Source organism: Mesoplodon mirus, assembly GCF_964341445.2.
Source record: "Mesoplodon mirus genome assembly, chromosome: 19".
NCBI lineage: Eukaryota > Metazoa > Chordata > Mammalia > Artiodactyla > Ziphiidae > Mesoplodon > Mesoplodon mirus.
Window position 1 is genome coordinate 4,379,294 of NC_138995.1, and position 21,100 is coordinate 4,400,393.

General features: G+C 48.4%; 1 protein-coding gene across 1 annotated transcript in view; it reads right to left on the reverse strand.

Moving 5' to 3' along the window:
* Positions 1-1,392: 1,392 nt before the first annotated feature.
* USP10 (ubiquitin specific peptidase 10) overlaps positions 1,393-21,100 on the reverse strand; it is a gene marked incomplete at its 5' end in the record, with an annotated part of 71,400 nt that continues 51,692 nt past the window's right edge. The window contains 10 exons of the mRNA XM_082606023.1: positions 1,393-2,234; positions 5,407-5,472; positions 6,752-6,896; positions 9,693-9,858; positions 12,785-12,962; positions 13,746-13,845; positions 16,219-16,322; positions 16,555-16,610; positions 17,025-17,134; positions 17,632-17,723. Coding sequence (XP_082462149.1) covers positions 2,047-2,234; positions 5,407-5,472; positions 6,752-6,896; positions 9,693-9,858; positions 12,785-12,962; positions 13,746-13,845; positions 16,219-16,322; positions 16,555-16,610; positions 17,025-17,134; positions 17,632-17,723 — 1,205 coding nt within the window. The 3' untranslated portion in view covers positions 1,393-2,046. The remainder of the gene's footprint in view (positions 2,235-5,406; positions 5,473-6,751; positions 6,897-9,692; positions 9,859-12,784; positions 12,963-13,745; positions 13,846-16,218; positions 16,323-16,554; positions 16,611-17,024; positions 17,135-17,631; positions 17,724-21,100) is intronic.

Consider the following 21,100-nt stretch of genomic DNA (forward strand, 5'->3'; position numbering starts at 1 on the left):
CACTGTACATCCGGGCTCTTGTTACAGATCCCTGAGAGAGGCCTTGTTCTGGACAGGGCGTTCACTGACTCACGGGGACACGTCAGCCAACATCGCTACGGAGGCTACATACTCAGGACAGATAAGCCACTTGTACAGATCGGACCTGACCTGGCTCACGGATCACGACGCAGAACTCAACGCCGGGCTTCAGAACAGGCTCCTTATTCCACGTGTGGCTGGGTTACTGCTGGTGTGGGTTGCATCCCCCAAAGTTAATTTAGCTTTCGAAGTCCACATATTCCATAAGAATTGTACATGATTTTAATGAGAGACTAATTACGACTTGTAAGTAGCTAAGCACATCAGAGTAGGGTTACAGCAGGGCAGGCGGGCCAAGGGGGCAACGTTAGAACTGCACGTTTTTTAAAATTTTTATACAAATATATATTTATTGAAGTATAGTTGATTTACAATGTTGTGTTTCAGGTGTACAGCACAGTGATTCAGTTATATATGTGTATATATTCTTTTTCGGATAATTTTCCCTTTAGGTTATTACACAATATTGAGTATAGTTCCCTATGCTATACAGTACTGTAATTTTAAAAGTAAGCTCCGAACCTGCAGTGGCACATGGCTACAATTAGGAACAGCGGACAGTAAGAGGAAGAGCCTGGGGGAGAGGCTTGGACCACATAAACCCGCTCCTCTGGGGACCCCAGCACACTACTGCGAGCGGCCTGCACAGGGCCTTCTGGAACCAGGGTGCCACGGACACAAGAGCTGCCGGGAGCGGCCTGACATGTACGACGGCTCTTCTCTCCATGTCTTCCATCTCGAAAGGCTTCCTTTCCACATCTGGAGGTGGCATCTGAGGCGCAGGTAGGATGCTCAGTAGCAGGCAATGACAAGGATGCTCAGCTGTGACCCACACCCGTCCCCCCCTTGAACTGAGCAATGCAGGGGACAAAACAATGGAGAGAGAGCTTACCTCCTCTTTTCCGCTATTTGAAGATTTAAAAAAATTCATTTATCCAAATCACTAGAGTTAGTTACTTTGGAAACAGCGAACAAGAATCATCTGAGGGCGTGGGTCAGCTTTCACAAACTTGTCAGGCTGCCCCAAGGGCTTACTTTAATTCCAGCAGCCCAGTCTTGCCCACTTGAACTCCGGTTACTGGAAAAGGCATTTGCCGTCAAAGAAACACCACACACGCAGCTTTAAACCAACTGTGTGATTTTTATTGATGGGCGACAACTTTATACTCCTAGCTATCACTAACTGTGTACAATTAGAGACGCGGCATCGTAGAAGAGCAGACAGCAGAGTTAATTAGACAGCAGACGCAGGGAATTATCAATCTTCATTATGTTGCCCGTGTTTCATTACGTGTACACAGAAGCATGAACGCAATTTGAAATCTTTTAGTGGCAATAAAGTTACAATCACCCATCCATGTGACTGACACCTTAACTCCAAGTATTTGATCTGCAATGTGTACGTAAGCAGCTTCTCACCGCACAATTATTAAAATGTGTTTTTCCTATTAGGAACCAGCAACTTATTTTTTGTGTTTGTTTATCTTTTGAAGTAAGAGCTATTTCTTCTCTGATAACTGGCTCATTTTTATCATTTATCAAAAACTAAAGGGTGAGGGAAGAAAGTGTGATGGATTAAAAAATTTGTTTTTGTAAGGAAAGATAAAATTCATTTTCACAAATTTACAAGTGTCGTTGCTGGTGCAGGATTTATTCTACTACGCAGTTAGACTGGGAATCAAATGCAAGTTCCCCTTCTTACTCAGGAACCGGCATTATTTCGGAAATGTGGTGTTTTGTGTATTTGCTTAAATCAAGTGACAATCTGTCTCAACCAGATGATTTTGATTTGGAAGTTAGAAGTCAACATAAACTATGTTGTGCACAAACCCCAGGCGTCTCCTTTCATTCTAGCCCATTTCTGCAACAGGAAGAAAGAGTTTCTCTCTAAAGAGCCACTAAAGAGAGGAGGGGGGTCGGTGAGAGCCGGTGCCCCACGAGCAGCGTCGGCACACACAGCGGCGGCTACAGCAGGTCCACGCGGCGGTAGTACAGGAGGTAGGCCGTGCGCTCGGCAGCGGGCTTCACCACCTGGTACTGGTTAATCACCTTGACCGTCTGGTCATCGATGCGCAGCCAGCCGTTGAGACCGATCTGGAAGACGTCCGTGGTGTAGTGGCCGCCCGTGGCGCTGCTGCCGTGGTGGTAGACCACTGCAAGAGAGGGCCCGGGCGCCCGTGAGAGCGGCTCCGCACACCAGCGCCTAAGTGCCCGCCTGCCCCGGCCACGGACCTGCCTGTCCCACGAACGGCCTGGCACCAAGGCAGGTGGGACAGAGAAGTGGGATTATACAAAGCAATGCCGTTTCAACTCAAAACCGTTCAACAATTTACAATACAAAGTCATACATCTACATCTTAATAACATATTCAAAACGCTCAATACCTCACAAACTATAAAAGAAATGTCAACTAATGGGGTCGTCCCATCTGTCAGCCCTGTAGGCAGGCTCGTCAGCCGCCTTAAGACTTGATACAGGAGACAGTCCCCTGGGAAGCAGGACACAGAGACGCTCCCTGCAGAGCCATCAGCCAATGGCCCTCTGGGAACACACACCGAGGCCCAAACAACAGGCCCTGATCCAGCCACTTCCACTTCTAGACTGTTCTCAACAGAGTATCTGAATCTTGGACAAAGTGAAAACATGGAAAAGCCTATATTCACACTACAAGGAATGCTGAGTGCATTACACTACAATAAGGTGAATTTTTTCGTAGACCAGATTAAAAGCATTTGGTGGTGTAGGAATATGCTTACATTACATGAAAAAAACAAGAATCCGAGGTTTTCTGTGGACTGTCACCCGTGACAAGGACAGCACCGCCCCAGGAGGGTCACCAGCGCAGTTAGCTGGGCTGAGTGGGCAGTTGTGGAGTCACCCTGCAGACACTAGTCATTGCTCTTTTTTCCTTTTAAAAAAAATTTCTAATTTTTCTACAACCATGTTTTAACAGAAAAAAATACCTGCCATGTACTTGTTCATTAAAGTTGTGTAATTCAAACAGGAAGCCTTACTTAGCCAGAGGTCTAAAACAAATATAACTGTCGGAAGACGCTGAAAAGGTATTAAAGACAGTGGGAGGGCACATCCTCCCCCTTCTATGCAGAGAAGGGGCTGGGAGGTGGCCCAGCCACCAGCAGACCTGACCCTGTGTGAGGGAAACAGCCTCCAGTGACATTCCGAGGGGGGGGGGGCAGCAGTGTGGCCAGGGTGAGCTGCGCGTTGCCGTGAGTGGCCTGAGGACAGTCACTTGGAGAGAGGGGCACCATCTGGTACGAAATTTCAGCCATAAATAGCCTGAACGTCGGCGCGCTCTCCCACTTGTAGGGACATCCAAATCCACCCTGAGCTAGTGACCTGGGCTGGTCAGAGCCGGGCTCTGCACAGAGGCCATTCTGCTGGGGCTCAGAGGACACTGAGGCCCTGGCCTGCTGGTGACGAACGTGACTGGTCACTGAGGGACAGCAAGACTGTTGGGCCGTCAAGTGGGAAACCAGCAACGGAACCAGCACCAGCTCACGGCTGCATCGAGTCCTGCAGGTCACAGCGATGGAGAGGCTGCCGCAGGGCAAGGGAAGCCCCGACACCAGCATGTCCCTCTGACCCCAAATCCAGCTGTGGGGCGTCTGTCCGGATTTTCACCTCTAAGACCTACCAGACTTGGTTTTGGTTTTTTTTAAGTGACCAGGTCAGTAGGATTTAAAGGACCTGTGGGTTTAACTGATTTGCGTTTCCTCTACGACACTTCATTTTAAATATTCAGAAGAGAAGCGCTCTACCCGTATTCAGGTTTCTCAAGCGGCAGACCTGTACCTAACATGGTGATGTGTAACAGACGCCCAGCAAGCCCACGTCACAGAAGCAGAGCTGAGAATGAAGAGTTTTCCAAAAGCTCACGCAGTACACTAACTCGTTTTCTTTGTCCCACAGTCAAAACCATTTTTAAAAGTACCTCTTTACTCACAGTTTACAGAAAGCTGCAACCAATCCGGTGACCGTATTTCTGAGATTAGAAGGCTCAGATGAGGATTCAGGGGTGCAGGCGAGAGCAACTCCAGAGGGAGCCCCGGGGTCCCCTGACCAGGAGACGAGACTTGCTAACCCTGCCCCTGATCATCACCTGGCCCTGACAGGGACCCAAGGGAGGCTGAAACACGTCATCACCCTGGTACCTCAGTGCCAAACCCCGAGGAGCCAGGCTGGACCCTGGGGGCCCTCTGGCCTCAGAGGAAGACCACAGAGAGGCCTCCGAGCTTCCAGCCCAAGGCAGGTCAGGGGGAGGGTGGCTACACGCCAGGAGTGTGTTGCCCACCAGGTCCCAGCAGGCTGGGGTGAGGCCGTGATCAGCCACCTCCGGGGAGAAGAGCGAGTCAGAGGGAGCAGATCCTGGTGGGAAGAAAGGGCCAACTGGGCCCAACACCTTCTAACCTGGCACCCGACCCACCCAACGACCAGGGCCCAATCCAACATCCCAAGAGCTCAGGGGTGGACCGAGGGCAGGAGTGTGAAGCTCCGTTCTGCCACTTAAGGGCACAGAGCGGCCAACGTTCCTCCACGAGTTTCAGTTTGTCCTTTTACAAAATGGGGATAGCGCCACATACCTCTCAGGACACTGTAAGGACTAAATGAGATACTACATAAGAAGTATCCAGTGAAAAGGCTCAATGAACGTGTGAGGGCCAATAAACAGCAGTCATTACAGACAGGCTCACCAAAGGCAACACAAAAGGAGCGGTGGGAGAGCAGCTAGAAAATTCTAATAAAAACGGCCAGAAAAGCAAACACAACTGTTGCAACCAGCAACTCTTAAAAGACACATAAGGCCTCAAAGGCATAAAAGACTCCGGCTGTAAAAGAGAAAGAAGCATGGAAGGACAGGAGGCGCAGAAGATGGACGGGCTCTGCGGGGAGCTCTGCGGGGTGGGGGTTGGGGGGTAGGAGGTCGTGGGCTGCTGAGGAGCCTGCGCTCCCCTAGCCTGGCTGCGGCCACACCTCAGCACCCACTCCTACAGGCACCACGACCGCAGCAGGGAGGGTTCCCAGCCTGGCAACCCCACACCTCTGGCTCCAAGACAGAGACAGTGGTGTTAAACGACGTCTCACGCTGGGCTGAGCTTTAGAGCCAAGAGAATATTCTGTCAAATTCCAAACACACCAAATTTTAGGTAAAACGCACGTTTTCAAATGATTTCCAGACTTATAAAGTCCACAGGGATACCAATAATCTATTCTCTACGTTAAGTGGCATTACAACAAAATTGTGCCAGGATTATAAACCTTTTCATCGTTGCTTTAACGGGAAAATGTCGTACAAATTTACTTACCTGCAAATAGCCTATAGGTTCTGTGGCATTTAAAATTCTTATTTTTAACCCCTGGAGAGAGCAGTTCTGAAAAACAAAATATCAAGAGCTTTAATCTATAAAAGCGCTGACACACAGAGCTCCCAGAAAGGGGCAGACAGCAGCCTCCATTCAAGTAACCCACCCAGTGGACCAGGGAGACCAAACAGAACTCCATCCCCTCATCTGCATAAAAACTGAGCAGCGAGGAAGGCCAGCTGCAGGGTAGTAACGGATGTCACCAGAACCCACCCATCAGAGGACAGGGGCATATACCGAGCCTCTAGCTCATGCTAGAAACCCCTTACAAGCAGATGTTCTAAAAAATGGGAAAGAAAAAAACAAAAGCAAAGCAGCTCTGGAAAGCCTAAGGTTTAAAATGTTTTACACATGAGTCAGACCACAAAACTCCAATAAACAGTAAGATGATTTTCGGCTGGCGTTTCTTCCCCTTTCTGGTCCTCAAACAGACCATGAACGGGCACAGGAGGCAAACCTATCAGCCGAAGGCGGCAACTCGTGAGAACAGGGTTGAGAGCCAGAGTCCGAATCTTAGGGGGAAGGAAATGCAACGTGCCTGGGGTGCAGGTGAAGCGATGGTGACCCCAGGCCCACTGCCCGGCAGGTCCCAGTGCCGGGCAGCGTGGGGAGGAAGGAGGGAGGAGGACGGGAGTTTGCGCCTCCAGGAGACCAGGGACGACGTCCCACGTCCTCTTTTCTGTTCTCCAGGCCCCCGGACACTTGGAGCATCACCTCGAGCTCGTTACACTCCTGATCGAACTTCACTGTTGCACAGAACATTTCTCACAAATTCTGAACCTTTCCAGGAAAGTTTTCCTTCAAGCTCACTTCTAGCAAGACAACTAGGTGTTTTCACCACAATGTGCCCAAGCTGCCGAGCCCCGGAGACCTGGCGGAGACCCGGGGCTGGGGCTGCAGCTCTGAGGCCGGGGTCCCTGCCGCCGGAGGGCAGGGGAAGCATTCCCCACCCGCTAAAAGCCCAGTTAGCCAGGCTGCTCCACTCAGCTGTTAGCACTCAGTATAAGGACAAGTATTTCCTACCAACAACCCACAAACTTTTTATATTTAGTATTTTTCTCACCTAGTAATATTTTCATATAGTTTATTTTTGCCTTTATTTTTAAAAGGCCATTTTAGTGAGAAATTTTAACCTAAAGGTCTATTAACAGTCAAGAAATTTAAAACAAAAAAGTCATGAAAGAGAGCTTCTGAATCCTGCCATGACAGAAAATGCTGAAGCATCAAGAAGCCGGCTGATTTCCAGAGCACTGTCATCATAAGCGCTTTTGCCTTACAGAGTCGTTACCTTTACTAATTTCCAAGTCCACAGGATATTCAATATTTTTGATAAGCTTCTGACATCCACCTGTCTTCTCGTAAACAAACCGTTTCAGGTGCAGCACGAGGACAGGAGGGAGCTTTTCCAGAGTCACCCTTCGACTGATCTCAACCTGAGACACACAAAGCACACAGGAAACGCCATCTTACTCCGAGCGGCAGACGCCACCCCACCTCTCGCTCCAAGACTCAAATGTTCCGGGGCGGTGCTTCTCAAAGCTTCCTGAGTCACAGGGTCTTTGGAGAATCTAATGGGATCTTTTGAGAGGTACTGACCTTCCTCTTAGAAAAATGCATATATCTCTACAGACACAACTGCAGGAGGTCCTAAAGGTCCCTGAGCCAAGTTAAGAACCTTTGTCCCAGGGCATTAAATTGGCATAAAAATTTAGAAGCTAACTTAGTAATACCTTGAATTACATACGTATTAACTTATTTTTTAAATAACTCTCACAGTGCTGATAAAGCTGAAGCCAATGTGTTTCTTGAATTAGATGCTCTAAATAACTCTAAAGCTATTTAGTGTAACCATTGGTTTTATAACAGTTCCGCTTTTATCAATTCAAAATGCCCCTTATGAACTTTCAAGGTCTACTGAACGCTGCTTTTTATTAAAATCCATCTTCACAAGCAAACTTAACCCCTTTATGTACTGTTCTCTGTGTCTGCAAACGTGTTGATGCTTCCAGTATTTAGATGGAGAATACTTTCGGTAGAAATACTTGTCCACGTAACAATCCGAAAGACAGGAGCATATAATAAACACCCAGAAAGCTTTCGGAGGACTACACGCGTATCTGGCTGAAGGTATCTGAAGCGAAACTAGTGGTCACTGCCACCTGGTTTATTAGGGTTGAAGACCCTTTCAGGCCTGTCTTCCCACCCAGACTGAGGTCCCAGGCATGGAAATGGCCCGATCACCTCGACATTCCCATTGAGTCTCTGCTGTCCAGTGTCTCACATCCAACAAGAATTGTGAATGAAGAAAAGCATGACTCCAGTTCCACAGTCAAAACCAGCGATGACGATGTAAGACTCCAGCTTCCTCACTTGTAAAATGACAGTCAGACTAAAGTACCTCTGGGATGGTTTCTCAGTGCTAGTGACGTGCGATTCTGTTCGTTAAGGAGCTAATCTCAAATCCTTAATGAATGTTCCGGGTTTCCAGAGAAACTGAGCCACACTTTCTAACACCCAACAAATCCAGACCTTTTTTATTTAGCTAGTATTTTGTACAATCATATTTTCCCACGGTCTTCCTGTGTTCCCAAAGAAAAACAACTTTTGACCTAAAAACCTAATAAAATTAAAGTAGGTACTTTGAAAAGTAAATTAAAAAAATCACATTCCAGAAAATGTGTTACTTGCTCTTCACAGACACGCTGTACAAGCTCCCTCCTCAGACACCTGCTTCCATAGCCATGGAGCGAGAACGGCCAGCAGCCTTCTCCGTCGTCTTCAAGGCGCCACCGAGACGCCACTTCTTCCACGACTCCTTCCTCCAAACCTGCCATCTAGAATCCATCACCTTTTCCTCACCCTCCTCTGACCCCAGGCCAACAACCACAGCCACCGCTACCTCAGTCATCACGCCCCACCCACCTCTGCCCAAACAGCAGTTTAACTGCAGCAAGAGGAAAACAGACATATCCCCAGAGGGCTCTCCTGGGAGCGCAGGGAAAGGCTGCCCCCCGCCCCGGCAGGATCGGCTGCTCCAGTGGGGAGGGGCCAGGATGGCGAGTCCACCTCTGGAGTCACGGCTGCCCCAGACAAGCAGGTGGACAGTCCCACAGCCAGTACATGACCCAGCCTCCCAAGAACAAGTATGCACTCTCTCTCTCCCATTAAGTTCCACCGTTTCTCTAAGGAAAAACTACCACTTTTACTTTTTGAACAAAATGATCCACGAGAAGCAATTAGAAAACACGGGGGAGAACTAGGCCTAACTTCTGCAGATGCCCCGAGAGGTTGGCTTGACCAACACACAGCAGACGGACGGAAGCTCTCCACACCCCGCCTTTGCTCCTCTTCACGTGGATGGAGCCCGAGCTGCGAGGCAAGGGCAGGGCCCTTGGCCCCATGAGGTGCTGGCAGGTTTCCTACGCTGGGCTGTGCTGGCTCACCCTGTGGCCATCACACACAGCTACTGAAATCAGGCCTCACAGGAGTACTGTGAACTGTTCAAAAAGGCACCGCCCTAGCCAGTCTACATTCATCTCCCCTACACACCTCTATGAATGCACAGCCACGACCTAGGATACATAACGGAGAAGGCACGCTCTACTGTGGAGGAGAAGTCGGGCCTAACTGGCACATCTGGACGGCCAGCAGCTAACAAGCCCTCAGAGAGCAGAGAATTATCGCCTCTCTCGACGGAGCGGACACGCTTCCTCTTGACTCCTGAACACTGAAAGAATCAAGACTTTATCTTTTTTTCAGATTAAATCAAAGAGTAACAGGCACCAGAACAATTATTTTCTATTTTTCAACGTCCTTGAAGATCTACAATCAAATGCAAACCAGACTAGAACATCTTTTATATCCTAACTCGCTCATGAAATTGTGCTCTATGGTATCAGGAATGTGAATGAGCTATCGGCCTTTGTCAGAGGTGGTATTCACTCTACGGTGCCATGACTGGATGGCCAGCAAATGAAACGCAACTCAGAATAAATAACCCCAAAGATCGTGACCTGTGTTTCATGACTTAGACCCAAGGGAAGTTGGGAGGATCATCTGTTTCAACCATTTCATTCTCAGAATGTGGAAGCTTTCCGTCCAAAAAGAAAGTTAAGCCACTGACTTGAGAGGCAGGGCTCAAACCCACTCCTCCTCATTCCAGAGTCTGTGCGCTTCCGCCCACCTCAGAGGGCCCCGGGATGAAGGTCCAAGACCAACTGTGAACGTACCTCTTGTTTGGTTTTGGTGGTGTAACCCTGGACAGACTCTCTTGCCACCAGGCTTTCCAACGCATCCTGGACGGTGCGTATCTTGTCCGACTGGATATCCAGCTGCAGCGTGAAGAACGGCTGCAGGGTGGCAGATTCTTTTGAACTCTGCTGGTAAACCACAGACCTGAAAGTGGAAAACACACCACATCTAAGAGCTCGCCTTGCCACTCTCCCTGAGGTTATCCAGCAGGACAAGAGGCACAAACACTGCAAGCGAGGTTACTCAGCATCACTGGCCAGAAGACCAGAGAGAACAGAAATGCTAAAAACACACTGAAGAAGTTTAAAATAATTCCACTCAGTACCACCTCGGAAGAATTTCTAGCAACTCAATCCACCAGCTGAAAATTTTCCCAGCTTAAGAGCTCTGGAAGAAGACCTATTTCACCTTCCAAACGCCTCCCCTCCACTTTACTTAATGCACAGACTAGCAAAGGTGACAATCTTCCCAGAGTCAAAATGCTGACACCTTTTATCCTCTCGGGCGTCACAGCCTGTTGTAATAAGAGAGGAAACCCCGAGGTAAACAGAATACTTTGGACAGCATTTCCCCCATGAGAACGACTTTACAATGGAAGGGGAGCAGGGTGTGTGTGGCAGGAAGGTGGCCACCACCCTCAAGCAGGAGGCTGCCCGCTGAGCCTTGCTTCCTTAGCTGGGTTTTCATTTCATTTTTCTTTGTCCAAGTTTTCCTGAGTAAAAATGTGTGTCGGGCCCACGTCTCACGTAGCCTCAGCAAGGAGATGTTCCAGGAGTTCAACGTGGGATTGTCTCTCTACAGTCCGAGTGCCCCAGTTTATACATGAATAAAAGGGGCGGACAGGTAGTCAGACTGCTGCGAGGGGCAGGCGAGCGGCTCTCTCGCCAGCTTTCCGTCTCACACACTGCCTTCCCGACACACAGCACAGGAAGCACCTCCAGGCTCCCTGTGAGGAGGAAGCCTTGAGGGGGCGGCCGTTCCCTTGGTTCCAGAGAGAAATAGTGGGAAAATAGTGGGAACAGCAGTAATGGGCCTGGACTTTACCAAAAGGGTAGACAAGGTGGAGGAAGGTGCTGGTCTTTCTGGGGTAACTGGAAAACCACCAAAGGAGCGTGAATTTTAGGAGAAAAGCTTTCAGTTCGTCTGAATAAAGAATAATGCTTGGGAGTTCCCTGGTGGTCCAGTGATTAGGATTCCGTGCTTCCACTGCTAGGGGCCTGGGTTCGATCTCTGGTCGGGGAACTAAGATCCCACAGGCCACACACCATTAAGAATCATGCTTAACGGTGCCTACTACACACACAAAAGCAGCTCCTAAGTTATAAGGAGTAGTTCTGTACCTTTGCTTTATAGTTAAAAAACAAAAATCAACACCCAATTTCAACGCAAAGAGCCCACAGAGGCTGAGGCTACAGGGACATGAAGAGTCATCTGGGGCAAGCTAGGAGCTTCTCCAAAGTGGATCCTGGTTTTCCCACTGCTTATTCTCAAGCACATCTGGGATCTTTGTGGCCTTGCAGTCCGGTTGCTGTGCCTCCCCACAAACACGGAGCCCTCGTCACAGCCACTGGGCCGCGCCCTCGCTCCTCCCCGACCCTCAGTGAGCACCCCGAGGGAGACAACTTCAGGCTGCTCTGCTGACAGAGAGTTAAGGGCGCTGACAGCCTCCTCTCACTGCTGGTCACCAAAGTGGAGCCCCGCTTCCCTCTCCCAAAAGGGCCCTTCCCGAGGATCTGCATCTGGTGAAAACAAGCTGCAGCCACAGTGGTGGGGTTGGTGTCGGGAGGCTGACACGAGACTCCAAAACAGAAAGGGGCCTGCAAAGTCTAGCTCACAGGGAGGGCACAGAAATGACGTGTTCAGTGTCGTGTGACCAGCTTGGGAGGGGGTCGGGCACATTTCTGAGGATTTCATTAGCCTGTTGCAAGGTGCTCAACCTAAACTGTTTTAGAGCAGAGAGACTGAACTGACTTGCGATGCCTTGCAAAGGGTGTTACTTCTTGTTCTGGGACGACGAAAGGCTAAGAGGCTCACTAAGAAAACCAAAAACACACTCCTGTAGGTGAAGCTGTAAGGTCTTCAGAAGGAAATCATGCCATAATGCGGTCCTTCAGACTCTGGATGAGTAAGGAGGTCCTCGGAGTCAGTGCAAGTTCTACTGAATTCCACATAATGGTGGTACTGAACGGCTCTAACGTAGATAAGTCAAAACCTTCTAGGATTTGCCTGGTGGCGCAGTGGTTGAGAATCTGCCTGCTAAGGCAGGGGACACGGATTCGAGCCCTGGTCTGGGAAGATCCCACATGACACAGAGCAACTAGGCCCGTGAGCCACAACTACTGAGCCTGTGCGTCTGGAGCCTGTGCTCCGCAACAAGAGACGCTGCGATAGTGAGAGGCCCATGCACTGCAATGAAGAGTGGCCCCCGCTTGCCACAACTAGAGAAAGCCCTCACACAGAAACGAAGACCCAACACAGCCAAAAATAAATAAATAAATGTGGGGTTAAAAAAAAAAAAAAGTTATTAAAAAACCTTCTAGAAGGACTCCATGAATGAGCAATGGGCAGCTAGTCTGAGGGAACTGGGGCGGGGGGGGGGGGGGCGGTGCCCAGGTACTCCAGAAGGCCACGTGTCCTCCTCTGTGTAAAAGCAGCTCCCTCTGCACTCTCTCAGCTTCCGAGCTCGCCTGGCTCCCGTGCCTACAATTCCTCCAATCAGATACATGAATTTCTTCTCTTAACAACACATGTATTTCCATTAACTTGTCTTTCTCTTCCTACCCGGCTGTGAGCAGCTGGATGGAGGGAATGTCAGTGTCACTGAGGGGTGAGGAGCCCCTGGCAGAGAGGCAGGGGCAGCGCCCACTGCAGGACCCACCGTGGGTTGTGTGAGAGCCGTGGGGCCGGCAGGAAGACTGTCAGGAAGTCCAAGAACAGAGCAGGCACAGAGTGCAAAGGCAAACCATCCAGTCCCAAATTTCTTAGGACAAATCTTACACCTCCCCCCCTCCAGCAAAATGGCAAAACCTGAAAAAGGCAAATGCTAAATTATTCCAGAAAAGCATAAAACCTGATGTGGCCACCAAAAATGCCAGTGATGGGGGTCTGAACAAAATCCGCCTGGCGAGTGACCGAAGTCTTGTTTCGGGGGCCCACTTGCTCCCATTCGTCCTCACTTCCTTCGCCTAGTTCTTCCTGCTCGTCTTCATTCACTGAGTGGCTTCGGGGTCCATTGGAAACAGTAAGTTCTGAAAAGGAGACTCTGCTTAGGCTACTATTTACACAAAGAGCAAAAACTAAAAGTTCTACACAAACCACCTACACAGATTGGTCCACTGGAGCTTTACAGTGAGATCAGAGTGTATTCTACACTGAGGACAAAAGCCATGTGTGCGAAGCTACAGCATCTCCCTGCTGGTGTGGCCGGCGACGGAAGATGCCGTGGGACACTTGGAGAACTCAGGTGGGACGGGGAAGCCAACTCTACTGCGTAACTGCAGTCGGACTCCATCATCTGCGAAGGGACTCGGGTCACGTGGGAGAGCCAGCCATCCCTATCTCAGGAGACCCATGCTTTACCATTTGGGGTGAACTAAACTGCCATCTGCAACTTGATTTTGAATCCCTTGGGGAAAAATGTCGTGGGGGGCTGGGGAAGTAGAAAGAGAGATCAATAAGGACAACACGGTAGCAACCGTGGAATCCAGTGGTTATGCAAGTAACCAACCTATTCTTTCAGTTTTTCTCTATGTGTAATCATTTTCCTAATTACAAATTGAAGGGGAAAAAGCAGAGGTTCTGGAAATACATTTATGTATCTGAAATATACAAACACAACATTCTCAATGGTACATAATAAGCAATGTAAAAGTAACTAGTTATCTTAATGAGTAAATAAATGATTTTTGAAGGGCGAATGACTGTTGGGGGAAAAGGCAGCTTACTGTATGAGCATATATATAGCATTTGTTTAAGAATAATTCTTAAGAAAATGTTCTACCCAATTCTGGAGCAAGCACACCATAACCTACTTTCGTTATTTGGTGAGAGAAGTTTCTTCAGGTTCAGCATTTCCTCATGAAGTCCATTTAGAATGAAGCCTAAGTACTCCTCAGCATCTTCTTGTCGACCCTGAGAAGTTCAAATAGGGTCACGTTAATCTTAACCAATTACTCTTCAAGGCCTGAGCGGAGTGTGTTACCTGCATATACAAACTATGCCTTCTCTTAAATTTTCAGTAAGATTTAACATAAAGTGTTTCCCAAAAATCACATGAATTTTTCTTTGGACAGTTAAGATGTGTGAAGTGGGGAAGACTGGGTGTGCGAGCGGGAGAGGATTAAATATCTATCTCTAAGCAATAGAACAGGGATTTCTTTTTAATTTTGCTTTTCTGTATTTTCGAAATTTTCTACAATAAGTATACGTTACCTTTATAATAAAAAAGTTATTTTATAAGTTGCTTTTTTGTTTAAACGAAATAGAATGCACAACCTCAGGGGTTACCATTCACACTGCAAGTTGTAAAATTAGCAGCCCTGTATGTCTCCTTTTATTTTTGATGATGGGCAACCATAGGAGAAAGGACCCAAATTATATGTGAAAAACTCTATTGATTTAAAGACTTAGCTGCCTGCTTTACCAACACACATCAGCACAACCATTCGCAGATGAATCACACAATATGGTCACACACTAGTTGTATAATCTTACACTGGTTTCATCTGATCATATAATTTATCATGATTGGTTCATATTTCATTCTTTGGAGCATAATGGCGTGAGTGTTCCAAGGATCTGCAAATTATTCTGCTTGCGGTCTCTGAGTAGATCTGTTTGCTTCAATGGAACTACAGCTGTGGACGGGGCTGTCTGGTGTGAGTGCGTCTGTGGGAAAGGGCAGAGGCTGGCACAGCCCAAGACGCAGAAAAGAGTTAACAGTGCTGGGAAAGGCCTGCTCACCAGGTTGGTCCTTGGCTGGCATCTGGGAACTTGGATTTCAGGAGGGTTCCCACCATTCCAAGAACTGAAAAGGGAGTGTGCCAAATTGTGCAAACAGTGTGGTTTGTGCTGAGCACTGGCCTTCCCCCCAGGAGTCTGGACTGGAGGCTCTGTGAGGCAGAGGGTAGGGTGCCTATGTGACCAGCCCCTAGCAAAACCCTAGGACACTGAGCTGCTGAGGAGCTTCCCTGGTGGACCACAAGCCACACAGCTGCCACAGTCTGATGTGGGAGGAACTGAGTGAGTCCTGTATGACTATACCCGGAGAGGAGTCTCGTTTCCTGCAGACGTTGCCTGAGTCTTTACTCTGTGCTGATTTTGCTTTGTGTCCTTGGGCTGTACTGAATCCGAACTAAGGGTAACAGCTCCTGAGTCCCGTGAGACCTAGCGAATCCTCAACCCTGAGGGTGGTCCTGCAGACCCCAACCAGCCGAAAGTAATGTAACTTCAAAAGCTGCAGGATCTCAGTGCTGCTCAGCCACAAGAAGCACCCTGAGCGTTACCTCTGCTCCCCCTGAGCTGGGGGGCCCGCCCCTGGCTTCTAGAGCATCTGTGTACTCATCTCTCTTAGTACTTGTCTTGTCTGCTTCCTCAGATGATAGATCTAACTCCCCCACTGGACGAGGCGCTCTGCGAAGCAGAGGGCACCGTTCACTCCATGCCCGCCTTCCTAACACGAGCAACACCCCCAAATCCTGAGCTTAACACCAAAGGCTACGCCATGGGCACATGAAGAGCCCCTGGTGGCATGCTGCTGCAGTGCCCTGAGTGTTCCCTCTTCTTCGAAACAAAGGGGCTGCAAACAATATTACTTTAGTCAGTTTTAACACAACTTCCTTAAATATTTCCTAAAGAATTCCCCTTTTCTGGCATCATTTCAATTGCTTGTACTGACTCATCACGAACTCTGTCGGGGAGGAAAGAAACGCTCCGGTTAACTGTGCAAAGGGTGCCCTTGACTTACCCTGAACGCCGTCAGGGCCCTTTACAAGACCTCCGTGGCCCTTGGCCCCATGCCTTCAGCAGCAAAGTGTATGACTAAAAATGAAGGCCCGAGGGAGCGTGGAGAAGACGCAGCACTCCTGAATGCGGCCATTGTTCCCGGCCCCACGGCCCCGCCCCTGCTGCAGGGCAGTCCATGTGGAAGTGAAGGAGCTAACTCCGCTGCCAGGCTCTGCCACTTCTTAGCTGTGACCTTGGACAATGACTTCACTTTTCTCAAATGGAACAAGCAGGCAATAATCACACTTTATTCACAGGGTTAAGTAAGTTAACGGATGGAACAAACTTACAGCTGTGGTTGGTCCCAGTAAATGACACGAGCTGTCTCTGATTACCATCATTATCATCCCATACTCTAATTCATCCTAGCAACTGACTCCAAAGCAAGCTTAGATCCACTGAACACCCACTTAATCGCCGCAGTGCAAGCAGAGGGCAAGCACTGAATACGCAACAGGTAAGGCACAAGCGTCACACTGGCTACGGAACGGCAGCCCCAACCTTTTCGGACAAGCTCGACTTGATAACTGTCAGCAGTCTATAAATGTACGTGGGCTCAAAGGCAGCTCCCGGGCGGATGTCCCTCACGGCTTTATCCCCAGGAGCTGCAACGGAAACAGGACACAGATCTTTACACCTGAAGAAGTCTTAAAATGACAAAAGGCATCATCATCAAAACTCCCCCCAGCACCAGCCCAATGCTGAGAATAGTACAGGCGTAGTAACCTGCATGTAAAGAGACATTTTCTTTCCAGCAAGCCTGAATTTCTCAAACTCAGTCACCTGATTTCATAACTCCCAAAATGTAATGGCATCAGAACCCTCGTTTGTACTCACCTTGTCTGGGTTTTGGAGGTACTGGCATATTAGTAAACTCATTCATTAGCCGAACACTAGACACGGGGGGGAAAAAGTGTTTAGTACATTTTTTTAAAAAGACATACTATTACTAAAAAGTCTTGACGGCTAAGTAGAATGTTATCTAGTATGAAGATAGCCAACTTTAGATAACCAATGCTGTAATAGCTAGTGAGCTCGTAAATCTTTTCTACATAAGTTTTTGGTATATTTCAAAGTGATATAATTTGGTAAACACTAAAATTTATTCAACTGAATCTAAAGAACACAGATAAACAATGTTCCATTTCCATTTCTGGTTAACTTCCATAGAAAGTCATGAACACCACATTTAAAAAAAAATAGAATTACAGGATTCATGTGCAGGAAATCAAGAACTTTGTTATTTGAATCTAATTATCAGAGGGGGAAAAGCCCACCCCTTAACACATTTTCAGCAGCTTACTTACAAGCTATCTATCATGGGTGTGGACGTACAAGGCCTTTGCACTTTTGAATACAGAGGAATGAACTTCATCAGGTGATACATCGGAGGGCAAGCAACCAATGCCTGCAGTGTCTAAATGATGGCAGTAAGGAAGCGTAAAGGAAATAAAACCAATGCTCCAAATTGTGGAAAGGCACGTACAACACAAGAGCATATAAAACTAAGCAAGCCAAGGACACTGAACGACTTAGATATGTAAACACAAAAGGGAATAAACCAACTAATCCTGGGGATAACTGCCTTGTGATATCCAAGTAGTTTATAAATAAGAACTGGATTCAACCAAGATAATCAAGTCAATTAACACAGGATTTCCAGTTTAAGTGGTCACTCTGCCCTGTTATTCAGGACCATTTTAATGAGAAACTTGCCTGATTCTGTCAGTCACAGGTCAACAAATCATCTCTCTTTTTGGTCACGAATAGCCCAGTTAATAAGCAGCAAGGAACAGAGGTTTTGGATTCAAAATGTGGGGTAGACACCCCACAGAAGCGGAACTAAGTCGAATGTGCCCAAGGAAGAGAAAGCTGCAGAAAGCCAGCCTTGGGGACAGCCTCTGAGAAGGATACAGCATTAATGTAGCACCAGTTTCCTTTATTGATCAGCCCGCGGGGTTGCAGTGACACCGGTTTATGAATCAGGGTTACGTTCTCCAGTAACTCTGAAAGAGGGAAGCACAGTGAAGACGTTAATGGCATCTTGAGAACAATTCACGCTCTGCTCTGGGAGGGGGACCCCCTTCAACAGAGCACACACGTCACATCCAAAGCGAAGGCAGGCTGTGTTACAGCTTCGTTCTGTTCAGCATCACGTAATTATTTAATTATTAAAAATTTCAAAAATATTTGCCCCCCGAACACTGATGGCATTTATTTATCTTCCTGTGGCACAAGGACTGTTTTAATAAGAAACAGGAAGGGCTTAAAAAATGACGTGACAGTATTCGGGAACAGACTTAAAAGATACAGGCTCTTCTAACACCGACGGCCGCGCAGGCCTCCTTAATCGCGTGGCGCTCAGACTCCATCCAGGGAAGGGCTTACGGGCAGGACACGTCTCGTTCACGTCTGGACGCCCAGCACATTGCAGTGGGTGTTCGGTGACTGTTCAGCAAGTGATGATCCCTCTTTTAGGGACAATTATCTCCTACGAACTGAACTGTATTTTCATCAAAGTCCCACTCAGAATACTAAAATCCCTTATTCCATTTAGAAATAAGCTTCGTTATCCTCAGATTCCCCTTTTGACATCACTCTTCCCCATAGTCTTAAAATAGCTGTAAATGCCATCTTTACAAAAGAATGCTGTAAATATTGGTAAGTAACTGGCCCTTTTTCTTTTTAGAAATGTGTTATGACAAGGTCTCCCCACGTCCCTTACAGATCCTTTCACAGTGACAGCCACAGTGTTTGCCTACCCCCCACTCTTGGCAAGTGCGTTACAACTTATGACGTTAACTCGCTGCACTGGATCCTCAGGGATCCCAGAGCACCACCAACCATCCCGCCTTCACCAAAAGGAAACAGAGGCTCAAGGTTAACTCGCCTGCCTGTGACCTCACAGGAGCCAGGCAGCACAGTCGGTACCCAAATCCATGACGTGCAGCCACACGACACAGCCCCCCCCGTAACTTTTAGACTGTGTACTAGGGAGCACGCATTTGATATCAGCACCCACCACCCAAAGCATCAAACAAAAGAAGCCTTTTTTTCCTAAAAACACAGTTGCACTGGCAGATGCCAGACTTCAGAATTAAATGAAGAAATTAATTTGCAAGATTCTAATGTCAACACACACACTCTCTCCCTCTCTCCTGTGAGGGTAAATGCCCTCTGGCCTCTAACTGAGGAGGCACAGAGAATAATTTTCCCATTTATTAAAAAGTGAAACATAAGCGACTCAAGAGAATCCATGGAATCTGTTCAGTTAGACTAAGCTTGCCAAGGTCCTCTTGTCTCTCTCACTACGGGGCACAGCGCTGGGCCTTCACGGAGGAACAGATCAGATACACAACTGAACCACACGCCCACGTGACTGACACCCAGCACAGACACCGCTAGGAGCTCCATCTGTATTATTCATAATCGGCCTAACAACCCTGTCAAAGAGACACCATTATCATCCCCATTTCACAGGTGACAAAACTGAGGTCCAGAGGGGTTAGGGAACTGGTGCAGGGCACATGACTGAGCTGACATACGAGTCTGGGTCCCAGAAGCCGGGCTCTTTGCCCTCAGGAGACAATGGACTCTGCTTTAAGATCCTTTACTCTAAGGTTTCTGATACTAACTTTTCCCCACAAGCTGAAGATCTTCTTCTCACAGAGGATTTTTGCATCCATCTTTGAGCCATTTTATCACAACAGCCCATAATTTCCAGTATGTGCCACAGAATGGCCATTATTTCATATAGTTACTCTGCAAAATATCTGTGCATTTTCAAACAAGCATCAGTCCAAAATGAACGCCCCATCAAGACACCTGTGAATCTTTGCCATAGCACTTTTATATCTAAAAACAAATTAAGCTTTCACATAATCATACAACTCAAAACCAACTGCCTTCCTAACACAAGGACCCCTGATGAACGACATGCTGCAGTTGGCTAAGCCTTGCCTGGGCACCAGGACCTGCAGGTGCAGAGATGACTGAGCTGTGGCCCTGCTGTAGCGGGGCCTGCAGACCCGTGAAGAAGGGACCACACAGTGCAGGCTAAGCTGGGTGGCGGCAGTGGCGGGGGCTGCCCCGCCCCATCCAGGGACTGGAGAAACCTGAGGTAGCCGGGGGCCTGTGACGGCAGATGGTACCAGGAGAACATCTCCAGCTCGGGGTGATGGTGCCTTCCACCCAGAGGAGAGAAGCAACAGGACAAGCGGGTTCTCTCCTGTTCTGGGCAGTGATGAAAGAAGGAGTTCAGTTTTAAGAGTTTTACAGGCTCAGATAAAAAGGTACGTGGAAGACACCAGTAAACAGTACACTGACACTCACAGACCAGCCAGTAAAACACACACACACGCGCGCACACACGCGCGCGACCCTGCAGCTCGGGGCCTGAACTGTACATTCTGACAGCGGTGGGTCGGAAGCGGAACCCTAAGCACCACCCACGTCCAAGTGACAGGCTAAGGAGAATCTGTCACGGTGATCTAGAAGGACAGGGCAGCTGGAATCAGTAGTGGAAGCAGAAGCACGTTCGAGGGCCTCAGGGAGGAAAGCAAGAGCGGAGACCACTCGTGCAGGCTCCCCTGGCCAGAAGCCTGGCTGAGGAGTAAGACACAAGAAGGGGGTCACTAAGGGGCTCCCAGGAGCTAGGGAAGGGGAGACTCACCACAGTGTACGGTGGGGAAAGAAAGGAAATAGCAACCTCAATTTTCTCGATGATACTGGAAGCAAAGTCTCCCGGGGTTGGGGGCAGGGGTGAAGATGGGAGGGGAAGTGGCTTGACAATATCAATTCCTGTTCAATACAGACACTGAAGGAAAACAGAAAGAAAATGATCAGGGACAGGCATGCAAGATCTATCTGAAACTTCCCTTCCATGCATCTGTTTTAACAGACTCAGAAATAAGTTTATACGTAGTCAAAAGTGCTTTGGATGCATATCTTGTTAAACTAAAAACAATCATTTACAACAGGCCAACTCCACTCTCAAAGGGGAAGCAAGGGGCTTCCCTGGCGGCGCAGTGGTTAACAATGTGCCTGCCAGCGCAGCGGACGTGGGTTCGAGCCCTAGTCCAGGAAGATCCCACATGCCACGGAGCAACTGGGCCCATGCGCCACAACTACTGAGCCTGCGCCCTACAGCCCACAAGCCACAGCGATTGAAGCCCACACACCTAGAGCCCACGCTCCGCAACAAGAAAAGCCACCGCGATGAGAAGCCCGCGCACCGCAACGAAGAGTAGCCCCCGCTCACCCGCAACTAGAGAAAGCCCGCGCACAGCAACGAAGACCCAACGCAGCCAAGAATAAATACATAAATAAATAAATTTATATTTTAAAAGAGTTTGAGAGAACCAACACTTTTCAGTTCTCCAGA